Raw genomic sequence first — 25,364 nt, 5'->3', positions numbered from 1 at the left:
ACCCTGTGCCTTGCTTTATGAAGGAACCAGTTATGAGACAAACTGACTCGCTCAGTTCGAGCAGCAACATAACACTGCGAATTTCAGTAAAAGACTGTCGGCTCTTTCCAAAGTTCTCCTTTCTGTATTTCACTGCTTCCTGGAAAGAATTTCTGGGGAATCTACTCTCCATCCATTGTTTCAGACGCGGACACTGCTGACAAAGTAGATCGTAAACCTCCTTACGGTCAATGTTGCTGCCGTTTCTTTGATTAGGGTTTTTAAACACAATCCGTTCTGCTGTGCTACATGTAACACCGTCATTGCACCTCTGCGCTTTGCATTATTTGATGCATGTGGAGGTTTCTGCTACCATGGGATGGCTACATCTTTTATTTCTGTATCTGCTCCTTGTGGAAAACATATTTTGGATTTTCTTATTGTCCAGATGATCAATTATGTCTGTGCACTCAGTCTTACGTTCGTCATTGATGTTAACCAGCTCAAAGTAGCCCAGGGTCATCGGTGAAGCGACCGTCTCTTTCAGAACCTCGGCCGCAGTTAGTCCCTTCTCCCACAAAGATACTTGAACTGTTTTAAAGCGTCATTTAAAAAAAACAACTTCTCTCTTTTTTGGCATTTAGTCCCCCCTTCTGTAAAAGACAGAATAGTAATCTCTCACCTTAACCATCTTCTTATATTTATTGAAAGGCCTCCGTGCAAGGTTGAACACAGTTAGTGTTGCGTGTGCCATCTGAACTGGATTTCAGTCTGAACTGATGTCCGTGTTGGTCCTGCAGAAAATCCGAGTTGGAAAAGGTAGAAGTTTTTTATGTTGCATAAACAAAATGTATTTCATTTTGTTCATAGTCTATTTAAAGCCATGATCCTTTTCTTATCACTTTCACTGGAGTGGGTAAAATGAGTCTGCAAAGTTAAAAAAAGAGGTTTACATTTATTGTTTATTACTTTTATTGGACATCATCCGATCCCATTTATACACATTTAGGATATACAATAGATGAGAATGACATGGTCAGCTGAAATTAAAAATTCAGCTGAAACCAGGCCAAGAAGATGAAAATTCTGTTGAAAATGGGTGAAAAAGCAGAACAATGCTACTGAAAAGTTGTAAATAAGCAGAACCTTGCGCAGAAAAGAGGTCACAAAGCTGAAGTTTCTGCTGACAACAGCTGAAGAATCTGAAATTTGTGTTGAAAAGACTTTTAAAAAAGTTTAACTGCAAACTGAAAAAGAAATGTTGCCATCAGCGGGACTTAAAACCCAGGCCCCCCACTCTGAGAATGGCTGCTCATCTCACTGAGCTAAGACACAGCTCACCATGCAAGCAAAATCAGTGATCACACTTGTCATGTGGTCCATTAATTTCAATGGGCCAAAAAATTGCAAAAAAGCTCAATATCTCAAAAGGTATAACTGTTATGATCACCAAAATATACTGCAGTCTTGCGTAAAGATGAAGTGACTTTGTACAGCCCCGATTTGCAGACGCTGTGCGCAGAGGTTCAGGAGCAGAAGTCCCATTGTACCAGGGCAGACCCGACGATGTTTACATGAACACGCTTTTTAGCATTTCTCAATTGACCACTTTTGACACATGGTTGCTGCACCCACTGGGAGATGGATTATGAGTTTCTGAGAATTTCAGAGATCCTTTGTGTTAAGTCTAATTGTTGAATGTTATCATTATGCTTCTTAAATTTGTAAGGTCTGAGTTCAATCTATAGGATCAAGACATTCCTTTGTCTCTGACCACTGTGCTGGGAGAGGCTTTTATTGCAGATACATCCTATCTGGAAAATCTGTTTCTTGTGATGTTGCTTCCTGCTTATATGACCCTTTTGGTCAGCAGGAGATCACACACACACACACACACACACACACACACACACACACACACACACACACACACACACACACACACACACACACGCATACAGATGTTTACACATACACACACATAGTGCCTTGTCTTAGAACCATTTGGGGGGTTTTACGTGGGAGGTGCTGTGATGTGTATTGTGTGTATTGTGCTAGCAAGTAAAAGATGTTCATCTTGTTTTTGTCGTTAACAAGAATACGTTTCTAAACCAGCAGGGCTTGTGGAAACACAGGCCCAACACTTACAGATGAAGGTCATGTGAAGGTAGGTGTAAAGCATCTGGTTTACTGTTGGCTGGTTTCATCTGTGAAAAAACAGCATATGAAATGAATTCAAGAGAAGCTGTCAGGCTTTATCTGACACAATATAAAGAAGAAAATCACCTCCATCACAAAGAGGAAGTGTACTCAGTTGCTCTCCTCTACTTGGATTTCTTGTAATTTACAGGAAGTTGCTGAATACCTGATGTGTTCATGCAGTCAGTGACTCTTGGCTTTATTCTAAAACTGTCATTCTCACTAATCCAGTCAAGTTTTTGTCGAAGACTGTTTGACAGATAGGAGATGGAGGCTAAACTCAGTATTCTGGGGATAAAACTTAAACTCAAGAGCAGCTTTAATACTCCAGTGATCGGTCTGTCCGCACAGCAGATACAGGTTCATAATTTTATCAACACATCCATCCACAGATGTAAATCCAGAGCAGCCATGTTTACCCACAGCATTATATTACAGAGGAAGATGTATATTAGTTGCTCAAAGGCACTTCAAAAATAGAGGTTTGTCTGTGATTGCAGGGACAAAAACAATGAAAAAAACGCATTCAACAGGTATATGTGTAAATCTTTACTCATTTCAATTCAATTCAATTTTATTCATATATCACCAAATCACAACAAAAGTCACCTCAAGGCTTTATTAGCCCTTACATTCTGCTCATATTTCATTCATTCACAGAAAGAATTCTGATAGGTTTGTAGCTTAAACCTATTCGCTGGAGCGTTGAAGGTTCATTAACATATGACGTATACATACACACAAAGAGTACCTTACCTTTGTGTTGTGTGTGTGTGTGTGTGTGTGTGTGGGGGGGGGGGGGGGGAGGGGGGTGTCAGTGTGTGACCCCATAAACAACTTCCCTAAACCTGCTGGTCTGGAAGTCCAGCAGTTCATCTAAACAAAAGGCACTTAGCCTAAAACACACATAGATATGTTTATCCTACCATAAAACAATAAGAGAAGGTACGACCTCTCCCATGCTCCCAGGATGTGGGTGTGAATGCCAGAACACTCTGGAATGCACACAAAGTTTTTGCAGACTATTAAGGATCAAACCTCTACCATTGATTATAAAACTCTAAGCATATATGAGTAGATATTTCTAAGCATAAATGACAATCCACTATATAAACCTGACAAATTCCCTCATTATCATTGTCTTTAAAAAAATGCCCTTTGTTTTGCAGAGATAAAACAGTGTTCATAAAGGCACAGTGGACACATGAACCAAACAACACAGAAAACACCAAGAGGCTGTTTAAAGAAGACCACAGAGAGAGGAGTAAAAAAGTCGAGCAGGGTGGAGCACTTCAGTCATGTAGGTGGAGGCTTCACACCGTCAGGCCATAAAAATAAGAACCATGATTTGAACTGAACCTGAAACAGTCAGTGCAGAAGCTTTAACAGTGGAGTGATGTTTGGAGTTAGAGCTTTGGTCAGACCAGACAACAGAGCATCAGTTCATCAAACTGGCTGCTGATTAAAAATGGTCCTTACTGCTGTAATGATTAATGCCACACTGTTGTTCTTTCATGTGTTAATGTAATGTACTCATGTGTTTATGTGAGTGTCACTGACCAAGTTCTGTATGAACCACACATTCAAACATTTGCAAATATGTGATATCTTGATAAACCGAGCAGATATTTGAACTTTCCACAGCTACATTCTCGCCTGAAAATATGTTAAAAGTTTATTTTGTGACCCAGAAAGAGTAATCAGAGTAATATTAAAAACTTAGTAGCTGCCGACATTGTTGAAAACTGGAATTGGCTGGGCCGCGCTATGAATTCTGGGATACGGTGGGCCACGAAGGACACACCCGACCCATCCTTCAAATTCGGGGAAAAGGAGAAGAGATTTGTCAGCTGCATTCGGAGAAGTCTACGAATTTGGAAAGCCTTCGTCACGTCGCTGTGACATAATCGGCCTACAAATGCAGCCTCAAGAGGATGCAGCCCATGAATTTGGACACCCCCTATAACAGTTTGTAAAACCTCTTAAGTCTGATGAGATGGATTTACAAACTAAAAAAATGTCAGGCAAAGAGAAGATTTTTTTTATACAAAGTACTTAAGGAGGAAAAAGTCACATGAAGCTAATAAACAACCACACCAACATAAAAGAATTAATTTGCCTAACCTAAACCAACACAAAAACACTCACTGATCCTGACATTAGAGCTCACAAAAATTCATGTATGTTTGTAACACGGTTTGACTTTGTGTCAGTAAATCTCATGAACAGCCTGAAGATGAATAAACTGTAGTTCAGAGTCACTGACAGCACAGACACACACTGTTGGTCTGAGTGTGAGCATGATGATCATCAGAGATGTCTGCTGGATGTTCAGGAAAGTTCATTGGTGTCTGTCCTTAGATCGTCTGACTCACAGTTCATTTCTGTCTCCTCCTGTCTGACCTGCAGGTGAGAAACAGGTGTGAGGTGTCAGCTGTCAGTGAAGAACAGAACAGAATCCATCCCCTTTTCTAGTTCAGGAGATTAGGTTAAAAAACAATAATTGACAACATGTATGAAGTGAGAAAATGTTCATGCTGGTGGATTTTTCTGCTGTTTTGTTTAAAAACGGGAAAAACAGGATCTGACCCAAACTGCAGTCTGCAATCTTGTTTTCACCATAAAAAGATAAAAAAAAATATATAAAAAAAACACCTACCCATAGCAAGCAGGTCTGGCCCTGATGCGGTATCAAGCTGGCACTTCTGACTGACTGGTGTCATGGCAGAGTGTATGTACGCCAGGTCTGGCAATGAGGCACTATTTATGTGATGGCATGCCATATCTGGCCCAGTCATAGTTTTGTGTATGTGGCCCAGGCCCATAGAAAACAGGCCTGGCTGGGATCCAGCATCAAGCTGGCAAAGCACGTACAAACTCCAAAACACATTTCTAGCGTTAACTGAACTTCCAAAACAGAGCTACCTAGATCACTTAAATTACACAATTGAAAGCATGTGTGTATTGTGTGTGTATTTATACACAAGCACTCATGTATATTCAAATAATATAAAATATTGTTAATTTACCTGTTACTACCACACACCAAACCCGGTCGTTGGTACATCCTGGCTTGTGTAGCCACTGGGTAACAAAAGCTCAACACTGCGCCTAGCATCCTGGAGAACTTCTGTTTGTGTTTTGTACGTGTTTTGGAGTTTGTACATGTTTTGACGTGTTTTGGAGTTGGTACGTGCTTTGTCTCTGGGGACCACCGTAAATATACTTTTATTTATTCACTCCACATAAAATGTAATATATAAACTTTTAACTTTAAATTTTCAGCTTTTTCCTTTTAAACAAATTTAAAGTGAAAACAACACAAAACACTGCAAACCACAACACAATTAAATATAAATTAAAATATGAAAACAAAAAGATGCACATTCTCTGTCATATGGACCTGCATGAATAAACTTTCTGAATCCTTTATCATCTGCAACCAAAAATAGTTGTGGATGATTACTATACCTTTCTAATGTGACATTGTAGTCCCTGGCTCTCTTTCTCTCCAACTGAGAGTGTAACTACTGCCCCTCCCCCCTCTGCCCAGTGCAAAGCACAAGGCTCGCATATGGAGTGAAGTGGAAAAAAAGTGCGAGAGAGAGGGTGAGAGAAAGAAGAAATAAAAAACCATGGCTCCCAATAAGGAGCCGGCTCGCGTCGTTCACTTCAAAGACCCGGCTCTAAGAGCCGTTTCGTTCACAACCGACACATCACTATCATTGAAACATGCATGAGACTATTGGAAGGTCAAATCCTCGAATTTCTGAAAATGTGTTTGTTTATTATGAGGCTGAAACATCTGAACCTTTGATTCAGTGATAACAGCTCTGTCACACCAAACAAACTACACTGTTTACATAATTTACAATGTTTATATATGAAGCACTTCAAATTTACAATGTGATCAGTCTCCTCCAAAGTTTGTAGAACGATCCAGGCGGTGATTCTGGAATTTGGAAACTGCTTACAGATTAGTAACTCTGCTCAGCTGGTCTCAGGAACATTACAGCAAGAGGGCAGAAACTAGAGCTGGGCGATATAAATTTTTTCATATCACGATATGTTTTTTTCATTTCAGGCGATAACGATATATATCACGATACAAGCCAAATAACTATATTTGTAAGATTTAAATGTGCCGTTGCTCACAAGTAAAATGTGAAATAATGAGCAGCTTGTTTGGATTTAAATATTTATTTCTCATAATAAGTTCAACAGGGTAGATGTACTACTTCAGATAAATAAAGGCAAATATTGCAAACTACACAAAAGGCAGCCGCTAAAGCGTTTAAGTTTCAAAATAAAACAAACAAAACAGACTACTAAATTGTCAATTCCACTTAGAAACAAAATATTAATTCTAAAAATAAATCTTAGTTTGTTTTACAGAAGAACAGACAAAATTGACTAAGTTTTGTCAATATCAAATAAACTGAGAACTAAAAGGAAGTTCTCAATCTCTCCTTGTTGTATAGCTGAGCTTTTCAAACAGTTTTAACAGTTACTTTAGTCTGACAAAAGCCGAATGACGAATTAGCGCTTCCAGTCAGAGATGAGCATGCACCGGTTTATTGTATTTCCAGACTTGCTTTCGGCACAATTTACAGTGAGCGCTGCTCTGTTTTTTTGTCAGACTTGAAAAAGCCGAAATACCTTCACACTACGGAACTTCTATGGCTCTTCCATTCAACAATCTCTCCAGCATTGGAACCATCATCTGTTTTCTCTTCGGTAACCTTCGGTCACGCTCTCGGTGGATTTTTCTCTAGTCGGCACACTCATTTCCTCCAATACCCGGGCGGCACGGCCGCTGGCTGCTTCCCAAACAAATACACATGTGCAGCTTGGCACTTGGGCTGTACATAACAAGTCACGTGATGTGATGCTGCGGCTGTGATTGGTTCGGCTCTGCGCTACTTAATTTAGATTGGCTGTTCTTCTTTCTTTCTTTTTTTTAAGAGGACAAGAGAGATGAGGCCTATCGCAATAGTTTAACTTTTCTATCGAGAAAATGTTATTTTGCAATACATATCGTTATCGTTCTATCGCCCAGCTCTAGCAGAAACACAGCTACAGTATTTTGCCTTCATTTAAACATGGCAGACTGACAGCAGCCGTTCTCTCTCTGTAACAGCAACACCTGAAACATGCAGGGAGGACTGAGTCTGCTCAACTACACATGGTTTAAATTCTAAGGTTAAAGCTACCAGGACATAATGTAAGTAAATTAATTAATAAAAAATGAGCTCAGTGTGGAGCCTCACACTCTCACAGATGAGGATGGTTAACACCGATTCCAGAGCGAGCAAGACTGTGCTAAAGAAAACTGATGGAGGCCATCTAAGTGGATGGATGCTTGACTTCAAGCAGTCAGTGATACGGCCCTAGCAGGACCTCCTGAAACTACTATTGTGTGGGTGTGGTGTTCTCTCTTTGCCTCCTACTCTCTTGCTCCGCCCCTCTCTCTCTCTCTCGCTCTTCTCTCTCCCCAGGACACAGCTGCTGCTCATTGGCCTCATTTACCACCTGGGCCCAGTCAGCAATCACCTCTCTGAGGTCATATAAGCTGGGGATGAACTGGATGACAGAGGGTGGTTTTCTCTGGTGTCGCCACTTTGTGTTCTAGGTGTGTGATTGTTCTGCCTGAGTTGTGGAAGCAGTAAAGCTAGCTGCTGCTAGTGACAGGGTGAGCTTGTGGGCCCCTGGAAGTATCTCCTCGTGATGTGGAGTTTTTGTTTGGTTGTTGTGTTCTTTGTTGTTGCGACCTTTTTCCTAGTGTTATTGGTAAAACGGCGTTGCCGACTCTTTATGTTAAGTTTATCTATAATAAAAACTTTTATTTACTAAACACCTCTGTCTGTTCTCCTTTCATTCTGTTCTGGACCCATTTGTTACCAGTCCGCACACACCCCCTTGACCTTCATCGTGGGGACGTAACAGTCAGTCAGACAGTTAATCCTTCAACACTTGTCTGCATTTATACTGATTGATGCACTTTGTACAAAGTTGTGTATTGTGTACATATAAAGAGTTATTAGGATAGGTGGGACAGAGCTGTGATCATTTACCAGATCACAGGTACAGCCGTGTTTTAGCCTCATGCTAAAGAAAAACATTTTCAAACTAGTGATGATTTTACTTTTCAAAAATAACATGTGATGTAATGAGCTCTCGCAGATCTTCAGTCTTCGTTTTTCTGCTGATTGAGCCAAAGATGACGGCTGACTTCACATGGGTTGTTAAAAAACCCTGCGAGTTAACTGGTAATTTTAGTATGTTAAAAAAAAAGATTTAAAATTCTGTCCCTAAATATAAATCATCACATCAGACAGTTTGTCCTCCATCGCTGTTGAAATAGTGGAAAAGCAGGTTTGTTGGGTTTCTTTTGGTTTGGCGGCCATGTTTCAAAACAATATGGAGGCTGCAGTTTTGGTCGATTGCGTTTCCTGTTTTTAAATGAAAACAGAAAAATCCACCAGTACAGTACACTATATGCCAAACATCATAAAGTCTGATACACTGAAAACAATGTTTCAGGGGTGACAAAAATCAAGCATCTATAAAATTGATTATTTAAGTTTTTACACTGTATAAATATCTCAGACATTTTCACTGGTTAAAATTCAGTAAAATTACATTTGTAGAACATTTGATGGTTTCCTGGTGTAGAGTTACTTTTAATATTCAGTGCAGTTATTGTGCTTAATCGTTTTCTTTTTCTTTATCCTGTGTTTGATGCTCAGAGTCTCTGTAACTCATCAGTGTCGATAAATGAGGAAAGAAACCCCAGGAAGTGCTGAGAGGATGGTACCACGTGTACCTTATCATGAGGGAATTCTGTTTTCTATGTTTTATTTTTAGATTGTTTATCTTAGTTTTGAGTTGTTCTGGATTCGATTAGTTAACCGGTTGCCACACACCAGGTCACCAGTGCATCACTTAAATGTTCAGCTACATGCTAATATTTTCAGGAACAAGAAAATATTAACTTTAAAACAAAGTCAAATCCATAATTAATTATCTCTGAATGGTTTTGTGGTTGCCTTTGACTTTCATCAGGTGCAAAAAAGTTGATTTTAAATGTGATCAGATGAAGTGTGAGGTTGTGAGAAAGTCTCTGACTGCATTCATAGATGTGTCCTTTCAGCTGGGTTAGGGTCTTTAACATTGAGCTTCCCCACACATGTTTACAGACGAGTTAGAGAGCAAGAGAAGAAGAGACGGATTCATAAATGTCTTTGTTTCTGCTCTAACCAAACAATGCTGCTCTACAACTCTAGACTACCAGCCACAAAGACAACAGCTGGAGAAACATCTGTCTACCTCTGACATCCACCAGCTCATCCATACAACAAACACACATCAACAACCAGGAAGCAGCTTCACCTCTGATCACACACACTCAACTCTACTCACTCACCTGGAGGATCAACAACAGTCAGGTAGATGATGCTGATGAGCTCCCATGAGTTTGTTTCTGCCATGAAGCCATAACACTTGTATGTTTCAGCATCATTAACCGTCACATCCTTCAGAATCAAAGACGCGTCTCCATCCTTCATCTGTCTGTCCTTCAGATCCACACGGTTCTTAAAAGATGGATGCTGGCTGTCTGGAACAAAGTGACCATCCTGGTACAAAAGCAGATATTCTTTCTTCAGGTCAGCTCTGCTCCAGTGTACAGTTATGATGCTGTTGTTTGGAGCTCGACATGTCAGAGTGACGTCCTGTCCAGACTCAGCTGTGATGGTTTTCTGGACTGAAAGAAGAAACAACACAGAGCAGAGAGGTTAAAGGTCAAAGTACAATTATGATCAGAATGATTGCCTTTAAATATTTTGTTTATTTCCTTTGACATTTGAGTTTTTAGTCATGTTGGATTTAATGAACCTCTGAACATCCAGCAGGTCACCAGTGACCCACTGAGGGGGAATTTTAGCCTCATGCTAAACATGCAAAGTGTCAGAAACTACAAGATGTTAGCTTCCACAGAACAACAACATGTGCTGATAATAAGTGAACATAATGTGTGAGAGAAAGCAGCCTCTCATTATAAGACACTGTGAGTCTCTGCATGCTGCCTTTATGGAGCTACAGCTGTTTGTATACACTGAACAAAAAGCTTTGTAGCTGCATCCTGACTCCTGACACTACAACACATCACACTGACACACACATTACACTTCTTTGTCTCTCTCACAGCTGGATTACAGATGTTAAGTGTCCACCCAGCCTCGTGTCTCCTTCACACACACAGTGAAAACTGTGTTTGGTTTCTAACAGGTATATCTGACCTGCTTAATGGGACAAATGCGACAATGGCATCAAAAACAAAGCTGAAAATTAAAATCTTATTTTAAAGTTGAGTCTAAATTTGATCAGATGAAGTGTGAGGCTGTGAGGATGTCTCTGACTGCATTGGACTCCCACTGTGGGAGAAGGGGAAGAAGCGAAAGGAAGGGTATGAGCAGATATGTGTGTGTGTTCAGCAATGAAGTCTAATAAAGTGAAGCTAAACTTGCTTAAAGCCATATGAAAGCTCGAAGAATGAAGTTATGATCTAGGCACGAGTCACAGTGCTCAAAAAAGATAAGCAAGCACTCGCTGTTGTTTGGCGCTCTCTGGGAGGACAAGAGCGACGGAATTACCGTTGGATGATTTGAACAAGGACACTGGTATTAACACAATACTCTTATTCTTTATTCAACCAGATAATGAGACACCCCACTGTAAACATGACAAACTATAACATAGACTTTGAACAATGATACAGTGGTATGTGCAAATACGAGATGGATTCTAGGTGGGATGTAAGGAACATGAAAACTAATGGTATGTTGAAACAACCTTTTTTTTATCACTGACAAGAAAGTGCAAGTACATCAGGATCGCTACAATCAGCATATGCAGCCTATAAATGTAAAGCCTTCAAGAGCTATGGAAAAAGATTCACCCCCTGATGATAAGGAAAGGGATCTGCTCAGGTCTAAGATTGGTCAAATTCTTTGGGTGGCACGACAGGACAGACCAGATGGAATGTTTAATGCCAGCAGCTTGGCATCAGCTATAAAAACTGCAACTGTGCAGACTTTGCATGAAGCAAACTTTATAGTGTGAAAACTGAAATGAACAAAGGTTGCTTTGAATTTTCAGTATCTAGGAAGGGACACTGCTTTGAAGCTGATTGTGTTCAGTGATTCCTCATTCAGAAATCTGTCAGATGGAGGCACACAGGGAAGAGATCGCATCATCTCAGTGGGGAACAGTGGAAGATTCTCACTGCTGGCATGGCAGTCAAAGAGAGTCAAGAGGGTTGTACACAATATACTGACCGGTGAAACACTTGCCATGTCACATGGTATTGAAAATGCCATTTTCCTATCAACGCTACACTCTGAACTCACCACTGTTAATGTAAAACATCCAACACTTATAACCTGTGTCACTGATAATCACTCACTTGTTGATGCACTCAAGTCTACAAAATCAGTCACTGAAAAAATAGTGCGTTTTGAGATAAGCAGCATGAAAGAACCTATCCAGACTCAAAAGGTGGAGCGAGTCCTTTGATGCAACACAAAAGAGTACCTAGCAGAATGCCTTACAAACAAGGAGTTGCTGCTTTCAGGTTACATACGGCACTTAAAGAAGGACAAGGGAAATTTGGTTAAGACAAACAGTTTAAAATATCTGTATCTCATATTTCGGCTCTGTGCAGGCAGGAGAGGACCCAAACGCAAACTCACGGGAAACAGGATATAAACTCAAAAGCACTGCTTTATTGCAGACTCAAGGAAAAGATACAAAACTAAACGATACTGGGAAAACACAAACAAAACTTCACAGTGAGGCACACAAGGGAACACACTGCATGTGGGACAACGCAATATAGAACAAAGGGAGACTCTGACATAAATACACAGAAGGTAATGAAGGAAGTGGAAGCACATGGGGAACACAGCTGGGGACAATTACACATGACATCGCAGGGAGGACACGAAAATGAAAATGCTGACACCAGGACGCAGACTTTAAACATAACACAGAGAGAGGCAGAGAGAGAACATGACGGAAAGAGGAAAACAAAGAACACAAGGAGTATGAACAAAGCACAATAACTCACACCACTATATACACGGTCACACAGAGGGAGACAAGGGGGATAAAGACACGAGGGGAAATCCAGTAAATTAACCTGAACAACTAAGAACCCATAGAATAACAAATGAACTTAACAAGACAGGAACACAGGAAAACTAAGAACGCTGGATCCGATGACCCAGGATCCTGACACTGTATTGTTGTAATGGTATTACTATTTTTCATGCCACAATTTATGTTGCCACTGTTACAGTGTATTCATGTCAAAAGGAAAAGGACGGGGAGTGGAGAAAAACAAAGCTTCACTTATATGCTTTAAATTTTATTTTAAGAGAGTCAATTCTTTTGACTTGTAAGCTTTGTTGCACTTGGACTCTTACTGTAATGAGGAAGAAGCAAAAGGAAATGCACGAGCAGATGTTTATGTGTGTGCAGCAATAGTGTCTAATAAAATGAAGTGAAACTAGCTTAAAGTCTGTTTCATCACTGAGTAACAGTGTCTGTTCAGCTGCTCGCTCTGATCCAACCTTTGGTCTCTAAGAAGAGGCTTCAGGGAGATGTTTGCTACGTTGGACTGTAGGACCATCAGAAATGTGTGCAGTAACAAAACAGGCAGCACTGAAAGCAGCTCTAAGTGTTTGTGTTGTTCAATGATTTGTGCACAACAACAACAATGGGACCTCTCTCATCCATCAGTCACCATGTGGACATTTTTCTGACACACTTTGAAGCTGATGGACGTTTTGTGTCTGCACTAAGTACGTTTTCAGCAGCTATGGCACCGGCAGGATTCACTTTCACAGACTCACAACCACCAGCTTCACCCCTCCCCTCCCCCTCCAGCTGTAGGCTTTAACATTGAGTTTCCCCACACATGTTTACAGACGAGTTAGAGAGCAAGAGAAGAAGAGACGGATTCATAAATGTCTTTGTTTCTGCTCTAACCAAACAATGCTGCTCTACAACTCTAGACTACCAGCCACAAAGACAACAGCTGGAGAAACATCTGTCTACCTCTGACATCCACCAGCTCATCCATACAACAAACACACATCAACAACCAGGAAGCAGCTTCACCTCTGATCACACACACTCAACTCTACTCACTCACCTGGAGAAACCCTGAGGTAGATGATGCTGATGAGCTCCCATGAGTGAGTTTCTTCCATGTGAACATAACACTCGTATGTTTCAGCGTCATTAATCGTCACATCCTTCAGAATCAAAGACGCGTCTCCATCCTTCATCTGTCTGTCCTGCAGATCCACCCGGTTCTTAAAAGATGGATGCTGGTTGTCTGGATCGAAACGACCATGCTGGGAGAAAAACACGTTCTCTTGCAACAGGTCATCTCTGCTCCAATACACACGTCTGATGTTTGGAGCTCGACATGTCAGAGTGACGTCCTGTCCAGACTCAGCTGTGATGTTTTTCTGGTCTGAAAGAGGAAACAACACAGAGCAGAGAGGTTAAAGGTCAAAGTACAATTATTTCCTTTGACATTTGAGTTTTCAGTCATGTTGGATTTAATGAACCTCTGAACATCCAGCAGGTCACCAGTGACCCACTGAGGGGGAATTTTAGCCTCATGCTAAACATGCGAAGTGTCAGAAATATGGCTGGTTATCGTCGCTGATTTCTAGAATCGATTCAATTCCGATTCACAAGGTCCCAAATTGATTCGATCCACGTTTCGATTCGATTCAGGGAAACACAGCGGCCGACAGCGCTGTAAACAACGGTAGACTTGTGCGTAATAAACAAGCGAATAATGCAGAAAACAGATTTTTAGATGGGAAACTGTTCTTGAAGAGAGAGAGAGAGAGAGAGAGAGAGAGAGACAGAGAGAGAGAGCTCTCAAAGACAAAGAAGTGTAATGTGTGTGTCAGTGTGATGTGTTGTAGTGTCAGGAGTCAGGATGCAGCTACAAAGCTTCTTGTTCAGTGTATACAAACAGCTGTAGCTCCATAAAGGCAGCATGCAGAGACTCACAGTGTCTTATAATGAGAGGCTGCTTTCTCTCACACATTATGTTCACTTATTATCAGCACATGTTGTTGTTCTGTGGAAGCTAACATCTTGTAGTTTCTGACACTTTGCATGTTTAGCATGAGGCTAAAATTCCCCCTCAGTGGGTCACTGGTGACCTGCTGGATGTTCAGAGGTTCATTAAATCCAACATGACTAAAAACTCAAATGTCAAAGGAAATAAACAAAATATTTAAAGTCAATTATTCTGATCATAATTGTACTTTGACCTTTAACCTCTCTGCTCTGTGTTGTTTCCTCTTTCAGAGCAGAAAAACATCACAGCTGAGTCTGGACAGGACGTCACTCTGACATGTCGAGCTCCAAACAACACAGTTGCAGTTTTAAACTGGACAAGATCTGACCTGAAGCCAGAACATGTGCTTTTGTACCAGGATGGTCTCTCTGATTCAACACACCTGCATCCATCTTTTAAGAACCGGGTGGATCTGCAGGACAGACAGATGAAGGATGGAGACGCGTCTTTGATTCTGAAGAACGTGACGATTAATGACACTGGAACATACGAGTGTCGTGTGTTCATGAACGAAACAAGGTCATGGATGAACATCAGCTTCGTATACCTGGTTGTTCCTCCAGGTGAGTGAGTAGAGCTGAGTGTGTGTGATCAGAGGTGAAGCTGCTTCCTGGTTGTTGATGTGTGTTTGTTGTATGGATGAGCTGGTGGATGTCAGAGGTAGACAGATGTTTCTCCAGCTGTTGTCTTTGTGGCTGGTAGTCTAGAGTTGTAGAGCAGCATTGTTTGGTTAGAGCAGAAACAAAGACATTTATGAATCCGTCTCTTCTTCTCTTGCTCTCTAACTCGTCTGTAAACATGAAACTTAGATTACACAGGAAACACGTGATCTCACCCAAAGAACAGTCACCGTCCTGCTTTGAAACAACCAGAACAAAACAAAAGCACGTTTGCACTATTCCAGCACGGCTGGAGCACACACTGGCTGATGTGACAATTCATGGATATAATTTCCAATATTTCTTTAGCTCCCACCACATCTTTAACAACCATGTGGGGTCAGGGGTCATGTTTGGCTTGAGACTTTTGAAAAGTAAATCATCAGTATCTCTGTGACCAGCTGTGATAAACTGCTGATAAATTAACACATTAATCTTTGTGCTTTAAACGTACCTGCCAGAGCAAATACATAACAGCCACAATACACAGTTTGTCTGTGTAACAACTGTAAAAAACTATTGTAAGGAGCTGGACCTCTTCAAGTTTGTTTAAAACGTTTAATCCGAGAAGCTTCTTCAGTTCTAAGAGCAACTGGTGGATCTCCCAGATTTTTAAGCCCTATGGGAGTGTCCCCCAGGAGGGTCATGGAGCACCTGTTGATCCTATTGATCCCACCATTCTGATGGACATAGAAGAGCCACCTCCACAGGACAGGACTCAGCAGTCCATCTGCATCTAAAGGTCAAAGGTCACTCTTTCGAGGATGCCAACGTTCACATTTTGGACAGAGAGGACAGATGGTTTGAAAGAGGAGTGAAAGAAGCATCTATGTCCACTGTGAGCGACCATCTTTGAACAGAGGCGGTGGTTTACGACACCAACTCTCTGCCATCTATAATCCAGTTTTGAGATCCCTTCTATTGCACCCGATCCTTTTATTCCCTTTACTGAACAGAGACAACACGACTCAGTTGGTCAAAACTCTTAAATCATTCTTTTATTCATTTCTGGAAATGGAGATATGCTCAGGGCTAAAGCCTCCGCAAATCTGAAGCTTTACAAGCCAAAACATGTATGTAGTTTTGATAAAAACAACTGCTTCTGGGCTGACTAGTGTGGGTGTGTTACTTAGTTCCACTTTTTCTGTCTGGTTTCCTGTTCTTATTATATTACCTCTGCAGCTCTGCACTTCCTGTATTTTTAAACTTCCTCTAACTTAAGCCTCTGTTGCTAAGGCCTGTCACGCTCTGACCTAGTTCTCGCTCACATCTGGCCTTGCTTTATAGAGGCCTTTATTATTAAAATACATAAAATAAGCACTAAGAATATATGTTTATTCCGTAACACTTCCCAGACGCCTTAACACCCACTCACATCCTGGGCCACCTGACCTCAGGAAATCACATGATAGGGTGGGCCAGGTTTCACAATGAGCTCACCAGAAACCCTGGCTGATTGTGACCTGATGAAAGATTTTTAATTTTGCTTAGTTGTAGCTTCATTTAAAGGAAGAAGAGGTTGTGAATTGGAGCCAACACAGGAAGAGAGATTGAAGCCATATGTGTAAAGGTGGTTGACATGGTGACATCCGGTTTTAAACAGACAGACTGGCGCTCTCTTTCTCTTTCTCTCCTTTTATGGAATGTCTGCATTTCTATACATACCAAGTTATCTCCTGTTTCAGCTGACAAGCGAACAGTTTCTCCTTTTAAGGAAAATTATCAGTTCCATACATGCCACTCCTACTGCTGTGGAAACTTGCTTTAAGTATAAAGAAAGGACATTTTGGATGCCCTGGGCGGTCTTTCCTCTCTGTCTCATTTCTGTCCTGCACACGTTGCTGCAGGATGGATCGAGTGATGAGGGGGGATCGTCCATGTGTGCACATGTAAAAGATATCTTGAGTCTGAGTTCCTTTGCCTTCCACAATTTCTCCTCACATGACCCACACCTGTTTTCACACCTTGGCTCATGTGATTAGGTAGAGGATCATCAGGGGGTCCATGTCCCTCTTGGGGGGGAAACTCCCACAGAGCTTGAATCTGAATCACAGGTTCAGATGTTTCAGCCTCATAATAAACAAACACAGGTTCAGAGAGTCGAGGATTTGACCTTCCAAAAGTCTCAGACATGTTTTAACGAACTCTCAGTCTGCAAATTATAAAGAACAGCTGGATCAGTTTTAGTCATGTTTAGTCAGAACATCTGTTTCCTTTTAAGAAGCTCGAAAAATCCACCAGTATTTTCTCACTTTATACATATTGTGAATAGTTTGTATTACTCTGTTGTCCTGAACTAGAAGAGGAAACGGATTCTGTTCTGTTCTTCACTCATCACCTACCTGACAGCTGACACCTCACACCTGTTTCTCACCTGCAGGTCAGACAGGAGGAGACACAGAGGATGGAGGGAAGGAGGCTGGAGGGAAGGAGACTGGAGGGAAGGAGGCTGGAGGGAAGGAGGCTGGAGGGAAGGAGGATGGAGGGAAGGAGGATGGAGGGAAGGAGGCTGGAGGGAAGGAGGATGGAGGGAAGGAGGATGGAGGGAAGGAGGCTGGAGGGAAGGAGGATGGAGGGAAGGAGGCTGGAGGGAAGGAGACTGGAGGGAAGGAGGCTGGAGGGAAGGAGGCTGGAGGGAAGGAGGCTGGAGGGAAGGAGGATGGATCTGCTCGACTGATAGTTGGTCTGTCAGTTTCTGCTGTGCTTCTTGTTGTTGTTGCTCTTCTTATTAATCTGATCTGCAGAAAATATGAGAGGGGTTTTAGCACAAGAAAACAAAACCAGAGAAAAAAACGTAAGAAAACAATTGAAAGGTCTGCAAAGTATTCAAAGCTGAATAAAGCTGAGCCTGATGTTGCATGAAGTCACTGTTACCCAGCATGACGAAAAACAGATGATCAAGGACAGAAAGAAACTGATGATGCCTCATGTGACTTTTCCTGCCTCGTGTGACTTTTCCTGCCTCGTGTGACTTTTCCTCCTTAAGTCCAGCCCACTGGGAGACAGCTTGTACTTTGTTCTCCGTGGTTTGTAAATCCATCGTATCAAATTTGACAGAGTTTACAAACTGTTATAGACTCAGTTTGGGCTGAAACTTGGTGACTTTTCCTAAAATGACCCAAAATACACGACAATGAATGGATTGAAATATTTTCTGCTGTTGTACAGATGATGCAGACGTTCGTACACTGACAGTGTTTCGGGACAAGTTTGACTCGTGTCTGTTCAGATGGATTTTCAGATCCACCAGTTTGGCTAAAATTAAGGAACATTGTGATTTTAGGGAAAGTTGACACTGTGAAAACATTTTCATACAAACTCACAAACATGATGTACACACGCATGTTTGTGTATCTGTAATGAGACAGAACTGGGTCTCATATGGCTCACACGAGACCCAGTTCATGGCTGAAGCCTTTATGGGTGACATGATGTCATACATGTCCTGAAGTGGATTCTGGATTTCTGACGTCCTTAATCACTACAGCAGTGAGGTCAGTGTGACGAACTGATGCTCTGTTCTCTGGCCTGACAAAGCTTTAACTCCAAACATCTCTCCACTGTTAGAGGATCAGTTTTTTATGGCCTGACAGTGTGAAGCCTCCACCTACATCACCGAACTGCTCCGCCTTGCTCCACTTCTGCACTCTTGAGTCTGTGACCTTCTTTAAACAGCTTGTTTTTGTGTTTGTGGTGTTTTGCTCGGCTGTGCCCTTTTTAACACTGTTGTGTTTAACTTTGTTTTTTTTATATCTCTGGAAATAAAAGTTTGGTTTGTAAAGACAAAGAAAATGAGTGAAATCTCTCTCTGAGGATCCTCAGCGTCACTGTGACACGTGCCTGTATGTGCACATCTTTACTTTTAATAAGACGTTTCAACATGCAGACGTGAATCTAACACAGTAACAGCTGCCTTTGTTTCAGATCCAGCTCATTCCAGTTCACTGACAAAGTTTTGGTGCTGCGATAACGACTCTGAGCCGATGAAGCTCTGATGACTCTGATAACATCTCCCTCCCAGTAATAACCTCCCAGCAGCAACTATGACAGACACGTCTCCTGACAGTGACACTCTTACAGATACACATTCAAGACTCAAGAGCTTTATTGTCAGTACAGCAGTAGACACAGTATACAGCTTACCACATGGTGCATTTATAAGTATGCAAAAGATATCTCTCTCCAAGAGATGTAAAACTCAAAATTACAAATACATAACATACTAAACTTTGTGATGCGGCTGCTGCTGCTCCACATGTTAGTAAATCTGACCCTAAATCTTCCTGCTTCTCTTAGAGCACACAGGTAACGGCTGCCCTGAGCATGAAGGTGTGTCTGCAACATGATGAAGCTCGTCTAGAGCAATGATTACAATCTGCTCCGGGGCAGCTGGAGAGTCCTGTTTGCTGTTTGCCTCCTTTAGAAAATAGAATAAGAGCCAGAAACTTCTTCTCAACACAAAATAGTCTTTGAATGTGTTTTATCTTATTTTCTAGGGTCCATTAGAGTGACCGTGGATACAAAGTGATGTTAGTGGAGAATTAAAGGTTTTAGTAAAACGTGTGAAGGTTGACAGTTTGATTACAGCTGCTCAAACTGATTTCCTGTTCTTTGTATGTTTGTCACACTTATTAAATGTTTCAGATCAGGATGATGTAGCTTTGGATTTGTTCCCTTAATAACAAACATCTTCATTTACAAACTTCAGTTTGTGTTTTCTTTGTTTAATATTTTAATGTGTTTGATCTGAAACATTTAAGTGTGACAAACATACAGAAACCAGGAAACCAGGAAGGAAACAAACTCTGTTTCACTCTGTTTGTTTCCATCTTATGTTCTTATATGTTGTTTGTTTGAAACTTGTGATCAGTATTTTAAAGTTTTTAAACTGAACTCAGACACAAACTACAAACTGGTCAGACATTGAAATGAATTGTTCCTCTGAGTATCTGAACCTGCTGTTGTGTTGCTTTTGTGTGCTGCTGTCACTGATGGCTGCTGCTGTGACAACAGACACACAAACAGTTTGATGTCATCAGAAATCCCTCTGCATACACTGAGAGAAAAGCTGCTTTACTTTCACACTCCAACACTGTTATTATGTCCTGCAGTCTGAGTGTAAAACAACACTGCCCCCGTGAGGTCAAACTGGAGCATTGCACATGATAATTCGCATCCAGCAAACGTCTTGGACCTTCACACACATCTGACCCTGATTTAGTGGAGACTTTAGAAATTTCAGTGTTTCTAAAGTCTACCTCCTTTTTTGTGATAGTTTGTAATGAATCGGGACACAGCTGGGACACGTTGGTTATTGATTTCACTGTTTAAAGCTTTAAACAGATCAGAGAGACAGTCCAGGCAGATGGGATCACGTGGTGAGTGAAATAAATACAGAGGTGGTCACCTCTGTATTTATTTCACTCACCACATGACTTCTTCAGTCTCAGCTGACTGCAGGTTTCCTCAATCTTATAAACAGAACATTTGCATAATGACTGAAAGCAGCCCACTGAAGGAAGAATGGGCTGGGAGGTCAGAGATCAGTGGGCTTTGGTCAGTGGTTGTTGATCATGACCTGACAGATCTGTATCCTGTGTGTGCACCCACTGTGGGCCTTTTCTGTGCTTAGTGTCAGCCTGAGCTCCATGCAGGCCTCAAAGGCCAAGCAATTCAAAAGCTTCACCAAAACAAGGCACCACTCAAATAGCTGGACCCAGGCTCGCCGCCCTTATGGAGGAAAACATAGAAGATGATCTCTGTGAGTTATTTTTACTGTCATATTATAAAATGTGATGTTCTAGCATCATGTTATTCTTCTTAAGCCTTTGAAAAGCTTCCTCTGTGTCCATTAAACTGATGACTTTAGTGCTGCTGTCTACTTGTTACATTTAGTACTGTTTAATTTTCAACCTAGGAAGATCTGTGAAAAGGACTCACAATATAACATAATACTGTAAGATTACTTACAGGTAAAATACTCAGATTGTACTTAGATAAAAGTCATCACAGACTGGCCCAGCCCGACTGCCTTGAAGTTCAGGTGTCTTCACTGCCTCCTCTGATAAGAGCTGGAGACCTGAGTAGGTTCGTCACCCATCAGCAGCAGATCACCTCTCGATCGGGCACGTTTTCATCTGGGAGGCTTTTAGAGCTCACTGCCCTCGGCGTCGCTGCTGGAACAACCAAGTTTTGCTATTGAATCTTTGACCTGCTGATCTCACAGAGGCAGGAGACCCAGAACATCCATGCCAGCTTCAGTTTATGCTCTGTCCTGTCATCCAATCAGATTTGCATGTAATACACTGATATTCAGCCCCAGCCTGGTGTTCTCTCCATCTCTGACCTTTCACACAATTTAAACTAACAAACTTTCTCTTTAAAACTGTTTGTCAATCACAATTTACTCGAATTATTATTATTCTATCACATATTTATATCAGTCATAATGAACTCAGTATGATCTGAGCTGTAAACCTGTATTGATCATCACAAACCTTTATAGCGCTTCAGAGCAGCTCCTTCAGTGGCTGCAGCATCCACGATGTGGGACGGAGAGATTTCCTCCCCTCTGCTGTCAGACTCCACCACAAAGACTTTGCAGCTGATCAAACACACACATGTGCAATAGGACTAAGTGTAACACTCTTTTTCTGACAACGTTGTATTTGTACTCAGTTGTATATAGCATGTGTATTCTATTTTTATCCTATCATTCTATTCTATTCTATTGGGTACAGTTGTGTACAGTTTCTTATTCTATTCCAGGGTTCTCTCATGTTTGCTATGTAACTGCACTGTCCACTTCCTGCTGTAACAAAACAAATTTCCCACATGTGGGACTAATAAAGATGCTCTTATCGTTACTGTATAACCACAGGTTCACTTCACATTTGGTAGAATATAAAAGGACAAAGCTGGACAATTGTCATCACAGTTCTCATTAGTTGCTGTTAGCACAAGCACACAAAGAAAGCAGAGCTTTAGTGTTATTACCTTCCTGTTACTTCATAATAGAATGACAGTTAATGGTAAAAGTCTTGAATAGTTTTGAATTTATTTTTCCATGATCACATTTCATTCAATCACTCGTGGACTTGTGTGAATGTTACATGTGTTATTTTCACCCGTGGATTTACAGACACTGTGTGAACAGTTTTCATTTTATCCAAAGTTTTACTTGATGTCCAACTGATAAAATCACTGACAGACAACAGAAGCAGGAGCTCAGAGAGAAATTCAATTCAACTTTATTCATAAAGAGACAAATCACAACGTTTGGTTTTATTTTACAGAAACTTCAAACTAAACCAAATTCAGGACGTGTATTAAACCTGCAGCTGATCCCTGTCTGCTGTTCACTCCCTTTGATTTCTGTTACCAGCATCATCTCATGTTCCCCAGGTTCACTGACAACGCTGAAACCACCAGCGGGAGACTAAGAGTGCTGATTTAAAAAGATTCTGACATTTTATTTTGCTGCAGCTCAACATGAGGCTGGATCCTGATTCTTTGTTGTTTTTGTTTTCTCTACATGAAGAAAACAGCAGCAACAAGAAGCACAGCAGGAACTGACAGGCTGACCTTCAGTCCAACAGATCCTCCTGTGTGACCTGCAGGTGAGAAACAGGTGTGAGGTGTCAGGTAGGTGATGATGAAGAACAGAACAGAATCCATTTGCTCTTCAAACTGCTGTCAGACATTATCTGCTGCACTCTGATCACATCACTCAGACCAGCTGCTTTCTACAAAGTCTCATCAGCAACATCTTTACAAACCAACATCAGATTGTGTGTTTTGTGGTCTAAAGTTTTGTGCCTCTGGTTTCTCATTGGCTCACACTCTTGCAGAGCCGTAACACGCACATGAATGAGAGGTGGTGAGTGTAGTTCCTGTTAACAGGGTATTGCAGACCATCCCGCTAACTGCTGAATTTCCTTTTGTCTGTCATATTTATGATGAAAAACAAATGTAATCAAATTAGATATTGATATTTTCATATGGGAATTGATCCTGCAACATGAAACGCTGGGATTGGAAGTTCAGCATCGCTCCGCACATCATACCTGTGAGATGACAGACAGCAGTGTGGAGGAGAGTGCGACACAAAAACACAGAAATATGACTGACAGCTGCAAACGAAGCAGCATCTGCTGCAGGTGAAAGATATTGGGACTAGCAGAGCAGAGTGGCTTCACTGTAAAACAAAATTAGCAGTGAGTGTGAAAAGTTTCTGTGTGTGGAGTTCAACACCGTCCACTCAGAAGCTGCATCACTGGATGGTAGATTTAAAAAGCTTGCATTCAGTGACAACAGAGCTGTTGATGAGGCACTTCAGAGAATAACTGCAGCAGCAAAGTGCACTCCCACCCAGCTCCACCATTACAGGGCCAAGTGAAGGAGGAGCCACAGACGTCTGCTGTGTGGAGCCTCTTTGATGAAAGAGCTGCAGGAGATGCTGCAAAGAGAAATACTACAGCTGATGTTATGATGGAGATGAAATGTTATCTTGAGGAGCCCCTCATCCAACAAGGAGAAGGCCCATAGAGCTGGTGGGAGGCCAAGGCCACAGTCTTTCCCTACCTGTTGAAGGTGATGGAGGGGAGACTGTGCATTGTGGCAACATCTGTTCCTTTGGAGGGTCTTCTCAAAAACTGGGCAGATACTAAGGAGAAACCACATCAGCCCATCCAAGCTGAGGCAGCTGGTTTTTCTGAATGTCGACCTGCACTGAGGACAAACTGTTTGGCTGCTGAGTTTGGTTCTGTTCTGTGGATTTGTTTACAGTGGGGCTTTTTGTGTTGAATTAAACTTAAAGGTTTGAGTAAAATATTAAACAACAGTAAGAATGCCTGCTTTTGTAACAGAACAAAAACACAGAATTAGGCAATTATAAGGCTTTTCATAAAAACACTACATGCAAAAGGGTTTGTCAGCACACAAAGCATTCACATTTGCCAAGTAAAGCTAAAGTATGAGGCTACAGAGGATAATAACTTAAGAGACATTTGGGAGCCACGAGACGTGCAAGATAATCCAGAGCTTAGATCTAAATAAGGAAGTCTTAACTCAGTAATGGAGAATATCCTCACACATTAAGAAGCACCGAGGGAGGGAAGTCCTTCATTACTCTGTCAGTCAGGTAGGTGATCAGTGAAGAACAGCACAGAATCTATGTACCTGCATGTTCAGCTCAATTTGTGGATGCAATAAGAAGTAAAGTGAGAGTGATCAGCTTACCAGTGACTGTGATATTAACCAGGTTACTGATGGCACCATTACTGGACTCACACCAGTAAACTCCGGTGTCGTGAGGCACCAGCGTACTGATTGAACATGATTGATCACGTTGCTGTTGTCCCCGCCCATCTCCACACTCAGCCCTCTGCAGTTTGCTTGTGTTTCTCCTCACAGTCCAATCAGAAAAGCTTTGGTCCTCCTCACAGATTACAGTCACAACATCTCCCTCAGAGACATCAGAGCTGTTGGGACTCACGATCAGACGAGCTGTGAGGAAGAAGAGAGGTTAGATATCACTCACGACTGAACTTCTGGGACCGCTCCGCCCCCTGGTGGCCTGATTTGATAGTGAAAAATTATTTTCTACCAGGCTGATGTAATAAAGCTGTGGAATCAGGACTGAGGTTTCGGGCATTTCCCCTCGGCTATTTGCAAGTAAGAAGAGCAAACATCTGAAGAGGCACAAGCTCCAACATTTTAGTAATATGAAGAACAACTTTGTTGCCTGACCAGCATGTTGTGGCCTGCAGCCTTCATAGGTTTAAGGTTTAAAAACATTTTTAGGATTATTTGGTTCAGTGGAAACTACTGCTACTGACAGTGAAAACATTTGCAGACCTTTTCAGAGGATGAGCATTTGTTCGAGGGTCCACTTTCTGCCCTGAGCCTGGTTCTGCCGGAGGTTTCTTCCTGTTAAAAGGGAGTTTTTCCTTCCCACTGTCGCCAAAGTGCTTGCTCATAGGGAGCCATATGATTGTTGGGTTTTTCTCTGTATCTATGAAGCGCCTTGAGGCAACTTTTGTTATGATTTGGCGCTATATAAATAAAATTGAATTGAATTGAATTCTGCCAGCTCTTCATTTCTGTGTATGCACAGGATTCTCTCCCTTTCCTCTCCTTTCACTGGTGGGTGAGAGGAAGTGGGCAAATTCTACAAATGTCATTTAAAGATTAAACGACTCACTACATGTTAGCTAGATAACACACATGTCTTAAAGACATAAAGACCTGGATGGCCGCTAACTTTCTGCTTCTTAATTCAGATAAAACTGAGGTTATTGTACTCGGCCCTGAAAATCTTAGTAATATGGTATCTAAGCAGATTCTTACTCTGA

General features: G+C 41.5%; 1 protein-coding gene across 1 annotated transcript in view; it reads right to left on the bottom strand.

Annotated features, from left to right (window-relative positions):
• Positions 1–25,364, bottom strand: part of LOC309693309 (hemicentin-2-like) — a 1,543,010-nt gene that overhangs the window by 1,371,293 nt on the left and 146,353 nt on the right. The window contains exon 3 of the mRNA XM_082512410.1: positions 9,605–9,943. Coding sequence (XP_082368536.1) covers positions 9,605–9,943 — 339 coding nt within the window. The remainder of the gene's footprint in view (positions 1–9,604; positions 9,944–25,364) is intronic.

The sequence above is a fragment of the Aulonocara stuartgranti genome (assembly GCF_965226115.1).
Source record: "Aulonocara stuartgranti genome assembly, chromosome: 3".
NCBI classification, from domain to species: domain Eukaryota; kingdom Metazoa; phylum Chordata; class Actinopteri; order Cichliformes; family Cichlidae; genus Aulonocara; species Aulonocara stuartgranti.
The sequence above is the reverse complement of the archived record's forward strand: the minus strand, read 5'-3'. Positions and strand labels throughout refer to the sequence as shown.